We start from the raw sequence: 18794 nt of genomic DNA, 5'->3' as shown, positions 1-18794 counted from the left end.
GTCATAGTTAGAAAAAGTGTGTTTTTTTCAATTTTTTCCTCATATTTTATAAAAAAAATTTATAGTAAATTATAAGATATGATGAAAATAATGGTATCTTTAGAAAGTCCATTTAATGGCGAGAAAAACGGTATATAATATGTGTGGGTACAGTAAATGAGTAAGAGGAAAATTAAAGCTAAACACAAACACCGCAGAAATGTAAAAATAGCCTTGGTCCCAAACGGACAGAAAATGGAAAAGTGCTGTGGTCATTAAGGGGTTAACCTTAAACTACATCACAACAAACCTAATAAATCTATTAATCACTAATCCGCCAAACCCCCAAATCCCCACAATGAAAATAACTAATTAAATTACTAAGCCCCAGAACCTAACACCCCCTAAATTAACCCCAATTACCTAAATTAAAAAATACAAACAATTAAAAGAAAAAAGCTAACATTACTTAAAATTAAAAAAAAAATAAGATTAAATTAATCTAAGATTACAAAAAAATTATAACATTACATAAAATAATAAACCAAATTATCAAAAATAAAATAAATTGAAGCTAATCCCTATGAAAATAAAAAAGCCCCCGCAAAATAAAAACACCCCCTAATCTAATGCTAAACTACCAATAGCCCTTAAAATTGCCTTTTGTAGGGCATTGCCCTAAGTTAAACGGCTCTTTTACCTTAAAAAATACTAAGTCCCCCCTCTAACAGTAAAACCCCCCACCCACCAACCCCCCCAAATAAAAAAACTAACACTTAAAAGGGCATTTAGCTCTTTTTCAAAGGCCCATATAATTCCTAAATCTAACCCCTATATAGGTACTCACAGTTCCTGAAGTCCGGCGGATATGAACAGCCAATAGGATTTCAGTAGCTCTCATCCTATTGGCTGATTTGAATTTGAAGACTCAAATCAGCCAATAGGAATGCAAGGTACTCTATATTTAAACGCGTACCGTGAATTCAATCCTCAGTGTGCGGCGGTAATCGTGCGAAGAGGATCTCCCAGCACCATGGCTCCGTGGTTGCCGGTCTTCAGTTTTGCGCTCCCCTCTGTGCCGGCTTGTTCCTGGAAGAAGATAGAAGATATTGTCGCTTGGAAGAAGACTTCACTGCCGGACTTCAGGAGCCGTGAGTACCTATCTTGGAGTTGGACTTAGGCATTTTTTTATTTTTTTTTAAGGGCAGTAAAATAGCTGAATGCCCTTTTAAGGTCAATGCCCATAAAATACCCATTAGGGGCAATGGGTATTTTAGGATTTTTTAGTGTTAGGTTTTTTATTTTGGGGGGTTTGGTGGGTGGGAGGTTTTACTGTTAGAGGGGGGACTTCAGTATTTTTGAAGGTAAAAGAGCTGTTTAACTTAGGGCAATGCCCTACAAAAGGCCCTTCTAAGGGCTATTGGTAGTTTAGCATTCGATTAGGGGGTATTTTTTTGGGGGGAGGGGCTTTTTTATTTTTATAGGGATGAGGTTTAATTTTTTTATTTTAGATAATTTGGTTTATTATTTTATGTAATGTTAGAACTTTTTATTTTTTGTAATCTTAGATTAATTTTATTTTATTTTAGGATTTTTTTTATTTTTAAGTAATGTAAGCTTATTTATTTTAATTGTTTGTAACTTAGTATTTTTTAATTTAGGTAATTGGGGTTAATTTAGGAGGTGTTAGGTTAGGGGTGTTAGGTTAGGGGGCTTAGTAATTTAACTAGTTATTGGCGTTGTGGGGGTTTGGTGGTTAAGGGGTTAATAGTTTTATTAGGATTATTGTGTTGTGTTTGTTTGGCGGTTTAGGGGTTAATAGTTTTATTAGGATTATTGCGTTGTGTGGGTTTGGCAGATTAGTGGTTAATAGATTTATAAGGTTTGTTGCGATGTGGGTGAATAGCGGATTAGGGGTTAATAGTTTTAATAGGTACTTTGCGATGTGGGTTAATGGCAGATTAGGAGTTAATAGTTTTAATAGGGACTTTGTGATGTGGGTTAATGGCGGATTGGGGTTGAAACATTTATTAGGAAGTTTGCGATGTTGTGGTTGGCGATTTAGGGGTTAATACTTTTATAAGGAAGATTGCGATGTGGGTGAATGGCATATTAGGGGTTAATAGTTTTATTAGGCATATTGCGTTGTGGGGGTTGTCGGTTTAGCGGTTAATACTTTTATTATTAGTTCCGATGTGGGTTTGATGGCGGATATAGGGGTTTTACGTGTCGGGTTTATTTTTGGGAAGGGGGATAGACTTTTACTGGAGATTTGATATATTTTTTTTATTTTCTTAGGCGCCGGCAGTTTCTAAAGTTTCGTAAGTAGCTGGCGACTCCAGAAATGTGTATTTACACACATTTCTGGACATCGCTAGTTTATCCGACTTACGGCACTTTATGAACTGCCTGCGGGGTTTATGTGATACCCCAATGTGTGAGCTGAAATTACGTGCAGCTCAGGTTTCAGCAGTTGCGCTGAAGCTTGTGTTGTATATGTAATCTTGCCCAAAGTAGTTTTATTCAAGAGAGGAGCATCCATTTAATACAACTCCAAGGATTTTTGTCAGAGAAAATCACTCCAAAATCCCTAGGTAGCTGTGCATTGTGAGCCATAAGGAACAGTGTGTTGCCTAAGGTTGCTGACAAATATTGCTAAAGTGTTGCTTAATGGTAAAAATAGCAATAGCATTATAAGTATGTGATAAAATATTCAAAATGGATTCAGTACTCCTAACAGACTATACAAGCAGTATAGATAGATTATAAAGCATAGTACAGATGCATGATAGGCACTTCCTGGATTTGTAGAAAAAATAATAATAGACAATAACAAAATATGATTTAATCTTTTTGCTATAAATTCAATGAGTATGAGTGCATATTATTGTGCATCTATATATACAGCTTTTTTCTTTTTGTTTATTAGTCTGCATTTCTTTGTCTGTATGTGTAAGTGTAAGTATTTGAGTCTTACTATGTGAGTGTCTGTGAATGTTTTTGTTTCTTTGAATGTGTGTGTCTCAGGAGTGTTTGTGTGTGTCTGAGTTTTTTTGTGTTATCCTTAACAAAGATCGCACAAAGGGTCCTTAGAACAGTATGAAGAGAGTTATCTGCATCTGATAGGCTTTCTGTAAGCGATCAGTTGTAAAGAGGCCACGCTTTATCCATAAGCTTTGATATGCTATAAGTCCATGTGACTACCTAAAATCAATTTTTTTATTTTTACATATTACAAACTTTCTTTAACTAAAACAACAAATAACAAAACATAAAATGTAACACAGTTAAACATTAAAACATTGGTGCCTGGGACAGAGTAGGCACCGAAGGTCCGGGGGCCAGCCCACAAAAGCCGCACATGGATAGGGTTTCCCTGTCTATAAAGTTAGCCCTCAATCAATATCTCCTCCCAACTAGTATAAGGAGTGGCCCCGCCATCTACAGGGTCAGGGATAGACCAGTTTCCCCTAAGGGATGCCCCCAAAAGTACTTCATGTTATAAGAAGGGTCTCAATATCTGTAGTTGTAGGGCACGGGGAAGTGACTGTATGTAGGGTTGCCATTTTTTTAAAAATTGTTTAAGTCTACTGTTCACATCAAGCTTGGTGTCAACTTGTTCTGTAAAAAGTTGCTTAACTAGTCTACGCTTAAATTGAGGTAGTGAGGGAGATTTGGTAGAGATTCAAAGGGACAAGATACATTGTCGGGCCAATATGGTGCAGAGAGTAAGCATAGGATGCATGGTGCAGTTTTGATTGTCCCACATATTTAGGTATATGATTTTTAAGTCAAAGCTAACATTGATTTTGAATGTAATTTTAAACCAGTATTGCAGCTGTCTCCAACAGCTTTTAATATATGGGCAGTTGAAGAAGTAGTGTACGAGTGTAGGTTTAGGCATACTGCATTTGATGCATTTATTTGGACAAGTGGGGTTCCAGTGAGCTAAGCGTGCTGGGGTAATATAGTTGCCATTAAGTATTCTAACCTGCATCTCTCTGTGAGGAACAGCTAAACTAGCTTGTTTGGTTTTAATTAAGCTTTTTTAACATTATCTATTGTAATGTCCTCAATGCCCCCTCTTGCTGACTAGTCAGGATGTCTCCCATGGTATTATCTGAGGTGTGGTTGATCAGTCTCTGGTAGATCGGAGACATTGAGAAAGGACCCAATTTAAAGGTAGTGTGAATAATGGCGAAGGGGGAGAGGTCCCAGAAATCCGAGCTATGAGAGATTAGTGAGTTTATATAATGCCTACTTTGTAGGTATGCGTAGAAGTGAGAATTGGGCAGATTATATTTATTTTTTAGATCTTGGAATGATCTAACCATATGTGACAAGGGGTCCAAGAGCGCCCTTACTGAGTCCATGCACATGGAATGGAGCAGTTTCGCTTCCAGCTGGGAAGTCCTTGTTTCCCAGTAGCGGGATGAGCCTGGGTGAAGGGGATTGCTTGCCAAGATGTCGTATAGTTAACCACCATGCCCTCAATACATCCCTGTACATCAGGTTACTTTTAATTTCTAAAGACAAATCCCGGAATGGAATATATGGGAGATAGGCTAGGGAGTGAGGCGCCACCAGCGCCTCCTCTAGTGCTGGAGTGGTGAAATGTGCTGTGTGAACCTGCCAGTCTTAGGTTAGACGCATCAGAGCTGCCCAATTATAAAGTTTTAGGTTTGGGAGTGCTAGGCCTCCCTTAAGATAGGGCTGCTGCAGTTTAGTAGTGGCTATACGCGTCTTTTTACCTTTCCAAATTAATAATTGAATCGCTTTGTTGACAAATGCTAGGTCCGCTTCAGTAAGGAGAAAGGGTAACATTAGTAATGGGTACAGAAGTTTAGGAAGGATTGACATTTTCACAAGGTTAATGTGGCCAGAGAGGCCAAGGGGAAGTTTCGACCAGGCTTTCAGCTAAGACATTAACTGATTGCACTGTTTTGCAAGATTAAGTTCATAAATTTTGTGTGGGTTACGATGTATCTTAATTCCAAGGTAGGTCAGGGAGGTAGGTTGTACAACAAAAGGACAGCATGGTTGATCATCTTTGTGGCCCGTTAACTACAGTATCTCAGATTTGTTAATATTGGTTTTGTAACCTGAAAAATCCCCAAACGTGTTTAGCACCTCTATAATCTTTGGGACATATACTGCAGGGTTAGAGATAAAAAGAAGCATATCATCCGCATAGAAAGCCATATGCATGCAGTGATTGTTAATTGGTAAACCCGGGTAGGTTTCAGTTTGAGGGCAAGTGGTTCCAATGCCAGGTCAAAGAATAGAGGGTATAGCGGACAGCCCTGGAGAGCACCTCTCTGGAACATAAAAGTGGGGGAGAGAAGACCATTAACCAGGATATTAGCAGATGGGGAGGAGTATATCTTACCCAGAACATTTAGAAAAGGGCCTTCGAACTGAAATTGCCTAAGGGTATGAAATAGATGCAGCCACTTGACTCTATCAAAGGCCTTCTCTGCATCAAGAGATAGCAGGAAGGCCTCTTGACCTCTCCCCAGTCGCGAACCCCTCGCCCCCAGCCAGTTTCATAAGAATTTTGTAATCAGTGTTTAAAAGAGATATGGGGCGATATGACTCTGGAAGAGTATGGTCCTTTCCAGGTTTTGGGATCACAGTAATGTGTGTGGAGACAAAAGATTTTTAGGGGGTGCCACCTGCAAGAAAAAGCGCATTATATACTCTAGAGAGGATGAGGGACACCTGGGGAGACAGTAGTCTGAAAATTTTTACAGGAAGGCCATCCGGGCCTGAAGTATTTCCCAATGCCAAGGATTGAATAGTGAAGCGAATCTCCTCAGCAGACACCGGGGCATTCAGAGCCTCAACTTGGTCAGGTGTGAGCTTCAGTAGCGTGAGGGATTACCAGAATTGTTGGTGTAATTCTGGATTGTTAGACTTTTGTTTTGAATATAATTGGGTATAATAGTGTGTCAAACACTGCACGAGTTCCGTGGGATATTTATACGTTCTTCCTCCATATCTGAGTGCTGCAATATCCCTCCTTGAAGTATGTGTTTTTACTAATGTGGCCAGCAGCCTACCCGATTTGTTCCCAAAGCGGTAGTATTTGCTTGCGGTCTTAAGTAAACCAGCAGCTGATTTTTGCCAAACAAAGGCATCTAATTCCGCTTTGGCCACGATGTAAAGGTCATATGAAGCTTGTGTTTTGTGGGTACAATAATCTAAGTAAGTATGACCTAGCATGGTTTGTAAGGTATTATGCTTGTCATGAGTTTTGCGCATAGGGTCAGCTAAATAAGAAATAATATGGCCTGTAAGTACTGCCTTGGCAGCCTCCCAGAAGAGCAACGAATAATCTATCGGCTAGATTACGAGTTTTGCGGTATGAGTGAAAAAGCAGCGTTAAGGCTCATACCGCTGCTTTTTCACTACCGCTGGTATTACGAGTCTTGCAGGTTTAGGGGCACGCACACTTTTTTGGCCTTAACGCAAATTAACTTACGCAATTTGCGTAAAGTCTTTTTTCAATGGGACTTCCATAGCACTGATATTACAAGCTTTTTCTGGGAGGCCAAAAAGTGAGCGGTACAGCCGATCCCGCAAGATTCGTAACGCAATCTAAAGTAAGTAGTTATGAGTTTTATGCTACAAAGCTGTAGCATAAAACTCATAACTAAAGTGTTAAAAAGTACACTAACACCCATAAACTACCTATTAACCCCTAAACCGAGGCCCTCCCGTATTGCAAACACTAAAATAAAATTATTAACCCCTAATCTGCCGCTCCCGACATCGCCACCACTATAATAAACATATTAACCCCTAAACCACCGCACTCCCGCATCGCAAACACTAGTTAAATATTATTAACCCCTAATCTGCCGCCCCTAACATCGCTGCCACCTACCTACATTTATTAAGCCCTAATCTGCCACCCCCAACGTCGCCGCCACTATACTAAATTTATTAACCCCTAAACCTAAGTCTAAACCTAACCCTAACACCCCCAAACTTAAATATAATTAAAATAAATCTAAATTCAAAATTGCTATCATTACCTAAATAATTCCTATTTAAAACTAAATATTTACCTATAAAATAAACCCTAAGCTAGCTACAATATAACTAATAGTTACATTGTATCTAGCTTAGGGTTTATTTTTATTTTACAGGCAAGTTTGTATTTATTTTAACTAGGTAGACTAGTTACTAAATAGTTATTAACTATTTACTAACTACCTAGCTAAAATAAATACAAATTTACCTGTAAAATAAAACCTAACCTGAGTTACACTAACACCTAACCTTACACTACAATTAAATAAATTACCTAAATTAAATACAATTACCTAAATTACAAAAACAAACACTAAATTACAAAAAATAAAAAAGAAATGATCAGATATTTAAACTAATTACACATAATCTAATAGCCCTATCAAAATATAAAAGCCCCCCCCCCCCCCAAAAAAAAACCCTAGCCTAAACTAAACTACCAATAGCCCTTGAAAGGGCCTTTTGCAGGGCATTGCCCCAAAGAAATCAGCTCTTTTATCTGTAAAAAAAATACAAACACCCCCCAACAGTAAAACCCACCACCCACACAACCAACCCCCCAAATAAAATCCTAACTAAAAATACCTAAGCTCCCCATTGCCATGAAAAAGGCATTTGGATGGGCATTGCCCTTAAAAGGACATTTAGCTCTTTTTCAATTGCCCAAACCCTAATATAAATCTAAAACCCATCCAATAAACCCTTAAAAAAACACTAACCCTTGAAGATCCACTTACAGTTTTGAAGACCGGACATCCATCCTCAACAAAGCCGGGAGAAGTCCTCAGTGAAGCGGCAAGAAGTCCTCAACGAAGCTGGGAGAAGTCTTCATCCAAGTTGGCAGAAGTGGTCCTCCAGACAGGCAGAAGTCTTCATCCAGACAGCATCTTCTATCTTCATCCATCCGGCGCGGAGCGGGTCCATCTTCAAGACACCCGGCGCGGAGCATCCTCTTCAATCGAAGTCTTCCCGAATGAAAGTTCCTTTAAGTGACGTCATCCAAGATGGCGTCCCTTGAATTCCAATTGGCTGATAGAATTCAGCCAATCGGAATTAAAGGTGAAAAAATCCTATTGGCTGATACAATCAGCCAATAGGATTGTGCTTCAATCATATTGGCTGATCCAATCAGCCAATAGGATTGAGCTTGCATTCTATTGGATTCTGATTGGATCAGCCAATAGGATTGATGCTAAATCCTATTGGCTGATTGCATCAGCCAATAGGATTTTATCACCTTTAATTCTGATTGGCTGATAGAATTCTATCAGCCAATCGGAATTCAAGGGACACCATCTTGGATGATGTCACTTAAAGGAACCTTCATTCCGGAAGAAGACTCCGTTCCGGATGGATGAAGATTGAAGATGCCGTCTGGATTAAAACTTCTGCCCGTCTGGAGGACCAATTCTGCCGGCTTGGATGAATGAAGACTTCTCCCGGCTTTGTTGAGGACTTCTTGCTGCTTCACTGAGGACTTCTCCCGGCTTCGTTGAGGATGGATGTCCAATCTTCAAAACTGTAAGTGGATCTTCGGGGGTTAGTGTTAGGTTTTTTTAAGGGTTTATTGGGTGGGTTTTAGTTTTAGATTAGGGTTTGGGCAATTGAAAAAGAGATAAATGCCCTTTTAAGGGCAATGCCCATCCAAATGCCCCTTTCAGGGCGATGGGGAGCTTAGGTTTTTTTAGTTAGGATTTTATTTAGGGGTTTGGTTGTGTGGGTCTTACTGTTGGGGGAGGTGTTTTTTTTTTTTTAATAGGTAAAAGAGGTGATTTCTTTGGGGCAATGCCCGGCAAAAAGCCCTTTTAAGGGCTATTGGTAGTTTAGTTTAGGCTAGGGTTTATTTTTTATTTTTGAGGGGCTTTTTTATTTTGATAGGGCTATTAGATTAGGTGTAATTAGTTTAAATATCTGATAACTTCTTTTTTATTTTGTGTAATTTAGTGTTTGTTTTTGTAATTTAGGTAATTGTTTTTAATTTATGTAATTTATTTAATTGTAGTGTAACTCAGGTTAGGTTTTATTTTACAGGTAAATTTGTATTTATTTTAGCTAGGTAGTTAGAAAATAGTTAATAACTATTTACTAACTATTCTACCTAGTTAAAATAAATACAAACTTGCCTGTAAAATAAAGATAAACCCTAAGCTAGATACAATGTAACTATTAGCTATATTGTAGCTAGCTTAGGGTTTATTTTATAGGTAAGTATTTAGTTTTAAATAGGAATTATTTAGGTAATGATAGCAATTTTTATTTAGATTTATTTTAATTATATTTAAGTTAGGGGGTTTTAGGGTTTGACTTAGGTTTAGGGGTTAATAAATTTAGTATAGTGGCGGCAACGTTGGGGGCGGCAGATTAGGGATTAATAAATGAAGGTAGGTGACGGCGATGTTAGGGGCGGCAGATTAGGGGTTAATAATATTTAACTAGTGTTTGCGATGCGGGAGTGCAGCGGTTTAGGAGTTAATATGTTTATTATAGTGGCGGCGATGTCCAGAGCGGCAGATTAGGGGTTAATAAGTATAATGTAGGTGTCGGCGATGTCGGGGGCGGCAGATTAGGGGTTGTAACTTCTATGGGGGTATATGTGAATGTGGACACAATATTCTAACTTCTTATTTTTGCGCACATCGAATTAGCGCTCGTGCGAAAACTGTTTACTTTCAACCATTAATACAAGCGCTACCCATTGAATGCAAAAAGCTTACTTCTAGCAGAGTTAGTGTGCGATCGGATGCGTTAACGCTCCACTTGTAATCTGGCTCTATAAAATTTTTTCCTCAAAGCAAAGAAAAAGACAACTTTATTATTTACTAATACTTTAACTATATGATTCATTATTTATGTATGGAATCATGACAAATTTCTATCCCTCACAGTACTTTTATCCATGGATCACACATTCTTGTAATTAATGCAACGCTACTATATGCACACTATTTTGCAATGATTATGTACACTTTTATTAAGCTGCTTAACTGGAAATGGATTTCAGTCTTAAATGTTTGTAATTTAAATAAAGTGTACAGTTTAAAATAAAACTTTTCAATTTACTTCTTTTATCAAATCTATTACTTTAGAGCAGGGGTGTCAAGCTCATTGTATCCGAGGGCCAATGGCCAAGTATTCTTCTCCCATGTGGGCCACTTGAACAGTGAGTGCTCTGGAACTGGATATACTAGAAACTGGAAGTGACATTTACCCAGGTAGCAGTGCATGGAAGGATCTGTAGTCCACAATAGACATAGTGTATATTTATCTTGTGAGTGCCAAGTGAAGTGATCATTATGAAACTGAATAGAAAGTGTCATTTATCCAAGCAGTGCATAATTGAAGTCTACCCTGGACAATGCATGCTTGTCTTTGTAATTATCTTGTGAGTGCCCATATAGATGAGCTTGTTACACCTCTTAAAACCCTAAAAAAATAGATGGGGTCAAATTAATAATTTACCTAATAAACAGTGGAGGGCCACATTAAACTATCTTGAGGGCTGCATATGGCCCCAGGGCCAGTACTTTGAGACCACTGCTTTAGAGCATATCTATATAGGGTCAGTATTATGAATGTCTAGAACCCTGTATGGTAGTAGTGTTTCCAACAATGTTATATATAGAATGCTACTGAGCCTACTGCAGTGTGGTGGATTTTTTTGCTGTATATGAATTATCATTTATGTGTATGAGTCATGTTCTTTTATTCCCTTTTCTGCTCTCCCCTCATTCTCTATTTCATTTTCTTTTGTGACTTTTCTTCCCATGCCCCTAACAGAACTTTCTTCATCTGCTCTCTGTTACCTTCAGGTTTTATTGGGACCTTATAATGCTTCTTCTTATGGTGGGGAATTTAATCATTCTTCCAGTGGGAATAACATTCTTCAAGGATGAGAACACCCCTCCATGGATTGTGTTTAATGTCCTTTCTGACACTTTTTTCCTGGCGGACTTGGTCTTGAATTTTCGCACTGGCATAGTGGTTGAGGATAATACAGAAATTATCCTGGACCCTCATACCATTAAGATGAAGTATCTTAAAAGCTGGTTTCTAGTGGACTTTGTGTCTTCTATTCCCGTGGATTATATCTTCCTGATTGTAGATTTGGAGACACAAGTGGACTCTGATGTATATAAGACTGCCCGGGCCCTACGGATTGTGCGATTCACCAAGATCCTCAGTCTCCTGAGACTTCTGCGACTTTCTCGCCTGATTCGCTATATTCACCAGTGGGAGGAGGTGAGACCAACATTAAAAGCTACTTCATAGTTAGGAGTAAGGTATCTCTATCTGAAATGGTCAATTAGACAAGAGTAACATCATAGTAATTACAGTACCATAACAGGAATGACTCCTCTGTCCAAAATGAGAGTTCTGATGTTTTAGACCAGGACTATAGTTTCCAAACCTGCCTGCTGTGAACTCCATAGGTAAGAATTTTAGTGCTTCCATATCTAAGCACATGTGGGTTAAAAAGTGGATTTTGACAGAACTATCTGTACACTTGTAAACTTGAAAGGAAATACTCAAACCCTTCTAAGATAATAAGATAATGAGTTTATTGGATAGGTGTTTTTTGTTTTGTTTTTTTCTAATGTGACCAGGATGGTATAAGCCCCTCTGAGAGAAGCTATCATGACCAGGTTATATGTTTCTATGCCATATATCTAGTGAGGAGATCAGTTACCTATAGACATTTATGTTTCCAGTTTTCTGACACTGTGCTCATGTTTTACTGATCAGATTTTCCACATGACGTATGACCTTGCCAGTGCTGTTGTTCGAATATTTAACCTTATTGGGATGATGCTGTTGCTATGTCACTGGGATGGATGTCTGCAGTTTCTTGTCCCCATGCTTCAAGATTTCCCAGAGGACTGTTGGGTCTCTATTAATCATATGGTGGTGAGTAGGATATAAACTACTAGCTGTCCGCTATCTGAGCCCCCTGAACGCCATTTACTGCTAGGAAGATCACAAGAAACATGAGCCAGCTTACCTTTAAAGATCTCTGGCAGTAAAAGTGTTTTCAGAAATTCCCTATACTCTAGTAAGATACACATAATAACTTTATACAGGAAACAACAAGGGTCTGCTGTACAATTATTTATTCAGATATATATCGACTTTGACTGACCAAACAAGTTAGTAAAGTGATCACAAGTTAATAAGCTCCAGTTGAGAGAAATAAATAATGTGAGGCAAAGCCAAGGTATTACGCATCTAACTTTGTTCTCTCATAGAACAGAATACTTCTTAGAGATTAAACTAAGGCAGATGTCTCCCCCTCCGCTCTTCTATATTTCTGGCTCTGTGTCCAATATCCCTCAGTGCCTCATGACTCAGACACACAATGTTCCTGAGTCTGTTGATAGTGACACAGGATGTACCCCAGAATCTACAGCTCTCTCAATAAAATCACAGATCATATTGCTCACACAAATCAGTCCCAATAGCTTCCTCTCCATTAGATTTGCCTATTCCTAGACAGGAGTCATCCATCTTCTCAGATTTCACTGTGATGTGTTCTCCTAGATCAGGCCAACCTATTACCTGATTCTTCAAAACCCTACCAAGGTTTGTCAACTTTCTTGGAATAAACAAAATTCCTGCCATGTTAATTAGCATAAATTATCAAAAATAAAGATGCAGCATAATTCAGTAACGAAGCTGATAGCTTATTACCATTTATTTCCAATTAGACTCCAACACAATTAAAAAAAATTCACCAATACAGGCCATTTATTTTTTACATTGACCTTAACCTTAAAAATATTCATAATGCTAGTAAAATATTGTATGGCTTGCAAACCTAATTGTACCATTTCTTTTCTAAACAAAGCACTCATATAACTGCCCCATCTTTGCGCTAATAAACCAAATCAGCCCTCCTTGTCCCATCAGAGTTACCTGTTTGCCCACCTGAAGCTGATAAGATGAGACATATTTAAGCAATAACTGCACTTCAGCTCCTTATAATCCCCTGAGCTCAGCTGCTAAACTGCAGACCTTTAACCCTTTATCTCCAGAGATGGAGGGAAACTGGGAAATATGACAGAGCTCATCTCATGAACAGACACGTAGCAAATGGAAACTAATTAATATAAAACAGCTGAGACTAATTCATTGGTGGTGATAATAAGCAGCATATGCTGTTGTTTAGAGCCCCCACATTTTCTTGAGGCACTTATAAGTAATTAAGCATAACACAGTTACAGCAGAAAGAGAGATATGATCTAATAAATCAATACAGTGTAGGTTCAACAAAGTGCGGCGGAAAGTAAATAGTGAAATAAATCCACTAAGATTGATAGATGGCGGAGTACAAGAATTGTAAGAATTACAGTGGGAGCAAGAAAAGGTAACATGTAATTTCATATATTACTCTTTATGACTTTAACCTATATACCTCATTTTATATTATGACCCCTATAACTCTGCCTGCTGAACCAGATTATACTGTTCTATAACAGGTCATGATGCTTCATATGAGGTCACAAAATAACACTTCATAATGCATCATAGTGCACCATCATGTGTGACCATTTATTGTCAAATATAATCTCTTCCTATAATTATAGCAAAATGTTTTAATTGCTCCTATAGCCTTATTGTGATCAATATAATGGGCCAAATAGGATAATATATATATATATGTATATACAGTGACCAACTTTACTTGTTTTACTGCTAAGAGCTATGACCTAAGTGCATCCATAATAGCTTTAGCTGTCTAGTATATCAGATGTGCAGAACACATGATTTTTCATGGCATTACATACAAGTCAAATTATGATGGTGCCTCGGCCATGGACTCTTTGTTCCAAATCAGGATATTGCCACAGTTTGCTAGATACGGTAGTAGCATATTAACCTTCTCTATTCTTCCTATTTCTCAACCCCTCCCAAAAACTAGTGTCCCTTTTTATTCCATCTATCCATCATCCAATTGTGTATAACCCAACACTAAAACTCTGCCTATTACCACATACAATTTCCCTCAACTTCTATTGCTTGATCACATCCTAAAACTTCATGATTTTTCCTTCTCCTTTTTTCCATATATCCCCAAAATAGAACTCATCCTCATACTGCTTCCTATCCCCTCGCCCCGATATATATATAGCTCTGTATCCCATAGCTCATGCAACAAACCTTGTGGAATAGGCATAACAACATACCATAGCATAAAGCTCATTAGACCCCTCTCAGCATTTAAAAGCTTTTATAATATAACAGAAATGTGCACACATACATATTAGTAACTATATTCACGTCTCAAACTGTATGAGAAAGCATTGAACATAACTCAGTAGCATCTTAAAATGGAAAGGTCACTCGTGAATTTTGAAATCTAAACCACATCCTGCTATAATCCTATAACTCCTCTTATTGCTTTTTTTAAAGGTCTGCTTCATTTAATTCCTTTGTATATTTCTTTCTATTGCGCTAGGCAAATTCTTCTTCATCTGTTTCATACACCTCACTATAACTCCTAATGATCTACATTGTTGAGCCAATAAAGTTCACTACATGTTGTTATATTGTTCCATGTAAAACATATATAATATACAGGGGTGTGCAGATAATAGTATTATATTCTACATGTGGGACAGATTGACAGACAGACTAACTGACTTGCAAAGCAGTTTAAAACTGATGAGTAAATTAATGGGATGAATTTTTCGAACCTCAGCTGCGCCGAGGTTTGTTTCCATTTCATGTCAGCTGTAGGTATGGTAACTTGTTCCCTCATTGCAAGGTGCTTGAGTACAGGAGCACACATGCATGTAATGTGTGCAAAGGCATGTCTGCTGCATGCACAATGTGCAGGCGCATGTCTGCTACATGTAATAATTTCAACAGCATGTCTGATACATGCATCATATGCAAAATATTTCAATTGCATGTGGAATGTTCAAATGTTTATCTGCTGTTTATCTGCTTTTAGAAAGTGCACAGGAGTATACCTATTGCATGTGATATATGCAGTTGTCTGCGGCTTAGGACATTTATCAAAGAACATTGGTTTGTTTACTCAGTTTGCAGACACTTGAATATTGATATATATTATACCTCGTTAACAACAAACTTATATTATGATGTATTTTCAAGAACATTATTGTTATTTTGTGTAGTTATGTAGCTATCAAGTGATATTAATTTATATATAGACTGTATAAAACATAAGGACCCCCATTTATGAAGCTGTCAACCATCAATTTGTATATACATTCATGTCAAATTTGAAGTGAGAACAATTATTCAAAGTTATTAAACGATCATCTCTATGCAAATAAAAGGCCATAACTTATAGCAAATATTATCATGTATGTCATTCATGATTAATCAATTGAATTACAGTTGAATGTGTATATAGCCCTGTGGGCCTATTAATGCACCAGATTTCACATTTACCATTGTTGTAATTACAGTGTTCATTTTACAAACCACATAGAGATTATTATTTTACTTTTGGCACCTTGGAGGTGGCAGACGTCATAGGAAACAAGAAGGGTTCAGAGACTTATCTGAAAAAACAAATAGAGAGATACACAAATGTTTGTGAATCACTGTTTGCAGTGTTTTACTGACTTAGTATATGACCCTTTTGCGGATATATCCTGACTTTTCTTCTTCTTTCTGGCAATTATCTTTGTATTCATCTGGTAGCAGAACTGTATGTTTCTCCAACTTTTAGTTGCGCCAAATTAGGCGCAACCACTTATAGATGCCATTACAAAACTTTCGGCTAGATTACAAGTTTTGTGGTATGAGTGAAAAAGCAGCCTTAAAGGGACATAATACTCATATGCTAAATCACTTGAAACTGATGCAGTATAACTGTAAAAAGCTGACAGGAAAATATCACCTGAGCATCTCTATGTAAAAAAGGAAGATATTTTACCTCACAATTTCCTCAGCTCAGCAGAGTAAGTTCTGTGTAAAAAGTTATACTCAGCTGCTCCCAGCTGCAGAAAAAAAAAAAAAAATTAAGAAATGAACAGCAGCCAATCAGCATCAGCAGTGCTGAGGTCATGAACTCTTACTGTGATCTCATGAGATTTGACTTAACTCTCATGAGATTTCATAGTAAGCTTCCTTTACCTGATTGGTGCTTAGAAATCCATTACAATGGGATGTGGCTACTGAGGAACTTTTGAAGTAAAATATCTTTCTTTTTTACATAGAGATGTTCAGGAGATATTTTCTAGTCAGCTTTTTACATCTATGCTACATCACTTTCAAGTGTTTAAACATTTGGGTATTATGGCCCTTTAAGGCTCATAACGCTGCTTTTTCACTACCGCTGGTATTACGAGTCTTGCAGGTTTAGGGGCACCGCACACTTTTAACTTACGCAATTTGCGTAAAGTCTTTTTTCAATGGGACTTCCATAGCACCGATATTACAAGTTTTTTCTGGGAGGCCAAAAAGTGAGCGGTGCAGCCTATCCCGCAAGATTCGTAACGCAATCTAAAGTCAGTAGTAATGAGTTTTACGCTACAAAGCTGTACAAACCGAGGCCCTCCCGCATTGCAAACACTAAAATAAAATTATTAACCCCTAATCTGCTGCTCCCGACATCGCCGCCACTATAATAAACATATTAACCCCTAAACCGCCGCACTCCCGCATCGCAAACACTAGTTAAATATTATTAACCCCTAATCTTCCGCCCCTAACATCGCCGCCACCTACCTACATTTATTAACCCCTAATCTGCCGCCCCCAACGTCGCCGCCACTATACTAAATGTATTAACCCCTAAACCTAAGTCTAACCCTAACACCCCTAACTTAAATATAATTAAAATAAATCTAAATATAAATTGCTATCATTACCTAAATAATTCCTATTTAAAACTAAATACTCACCTATACAATAAACCCTTAGATAGCTACAATATAACTAATAGTTACATTGTAGCTATCTTAGGTTTTATTTTTATTTCACAGGCAAGTTTGTATTTGTTTTAACTAGGTAGACTAGTTAGTAAATAGTTATTAACTATTTACTAACTACCTAGCTAAAATAAATACAAATTTACCTAAAAAATAAAACCTAACCTGAGTTACACTAACACCTAACCTTACACTACAATTAAATAAATTACCTAAATTAAATACAATTACCTAAATTACAAAAAAAAACAAACACTAAATTACACAAAATAAAAAAGAAATGATGAGATATTTAAACTAATTACACCTAATCTAATAGCCCTATCAAAATAAAAATGCCCCCCCAAAATAAAAATAAAAAACCCTAGCCTAAACTAAACTACCAATAGCCCTTAAAAGGGCCTTTTGCGGGGCATTGCCCCAAAGAAATCAGCTCTTTTACCTGTAAAAAAAAATACAAACACCCCCCAACAGTAAAACCCACCACCCACACAACCAACCCCCCAAATAAAATCCTAACTAAAAAAATCTAAGCTCCCCATTGCCCTGAAAAGGGCATTTGAATGGGCATTGCCCTTTAAAGGGCATTTAGCTCTTTTTCAATTGCCCAAACCCTAATCTAAAACTAAAACCCACCCAATAAACCCTTAAAAAAACCTAACACTAACCCCTGAAGATCCACTTACAGTTTTGAAGACCAGACATCCATCCTCAACAAAGCCGAGAGAAGTCCTCAGCGAAGCGGCAAGAAGTCCTCAACGAAGCCAGGAGAAGTCTTCATCCAACCCGGCAGAAGTGGTCCTCCAGACGGGCAAAAGTCTTCATCCAGACGGCATCTTCTATTTTCATCCATCCGGCACGGAGCGGCTCCATCTTCAAGACATCCGGCGTGGAGCATCCTATTCAATCGAAGTCTTCTTCCCGAATGAAGGTTCCTTTAAGTGACGTCATCCAAGATGGCGTCCCTTGATTTCCGATTGGCTGATAGAATTCTATCAGCCAATCGGAATTAAAGGTGAAAAAATCCTATTGGCTGATGCTTTGCTGAGGACTTCTCCTGGCTTTGTTGAGGATGAATGTCCGGTCTTCAAAACTGTAAGTGGATCTTCGGGGGTTAGTGTTAGGTTTTTTAAGGGTTTATTGGTGTTTGTATTTTTTTTTTACAGGTAAAAGAGCTGATTTCTTTGGGGGAATGCCCCGCAAAAGACCCTTTTAAGGGCTATTGGTAGTTTAGTTTAGGCTAGGGTTTTTTTATTGGGGGGGGGGGCTTTTTTATTTTGATAGGGCTACTAGATTAGGTTTAGGGGTTAATAAATTTTAGTATAGTGGAGGCGACGTTGGGGGCGGCAGATTAGAGGTTAATAAATGAAGGTAGGTGGCGGCGATGTTAGGGGCGGTAGATTAGGGGTTAATAATATTTAACTAGTGTTTGCGATGCGGGAGTGCAGCGGTTTAGGGGTTAATATGTTTATTATTGTGACGGCGATGTCCGGAGTGGCAGATTAGGGGTTAATAAATATAATGTAGGTTTTGGTGATGTCGGGGGTGGCAGATTAGGGGTTAATAAGTGTAAGATTAGGGGTGTTTAGACTCGGGGTTCATGTTAGGGTGTTAGGTGTAAACATAAATTTTGTTTCCCCATAATAATCAATGAGGCTGCGTTACTGAGTTTTACGCTGCTTTTTTGCAGGTGTTAGACCTTTTTTCAGCCGTCTCTTCCCATTGATGTCTATGGGGAAATCGTGCATGAGCACGTAAAACCAGCTCACCACGGCTTTCAGCAGCGCTGGTATTGGAGTGCGGTATGGAGCTCAATTTTTCTCTACGCTCACTTCTTGCCTGATAACGCCGGGTTTATGAAAACCTGTAATA

At 38.1% G+C, this 18794-nt stretch overlaps 1 protein-coding gene across 1 annotated transcript in view; it reads left to right on the top strand.

Moving 5' to 3' along the window:
* HCN3 (hyperpolarization activated cyclic nucleotide gated potassium channel 3) overlaps positions 1-18794 on the top strand; it is a 101429-nt gene that overhangs the window by 58778 nt on the left and 23857 nt on the right. The window contains exons 2-3 of the mRNA XM_053695413.1: positions 10827-11256; positions 11761-11922. Coding sequence (XP_053551388.1) covers positions 10827-11256; positions 11761-11922 — 592 coding nt within the window. The remainder of the gene's footprint in view (positions 1-10826; positions 11257-11760; positions 11923-18794) is intronic.

This window comes from Bombina bombina, chromosome 1 (assembly GCF_027579735.1).
Source record: "Bombina bombina isolate aBomBom1 chromosome 1, aBomBom1.pri, whole genome shotgun sequence".
Classification (NCBI taxonomy): domain Eukaryota; kingdom Metazoa; phylum Chordata; class Amphibia; order Anura; family Bombinatoridae; genus Bombina; species Bombina bombina.
This window is presented reverse-complemented; position numbering and strand designations above follow the sequence as displayed.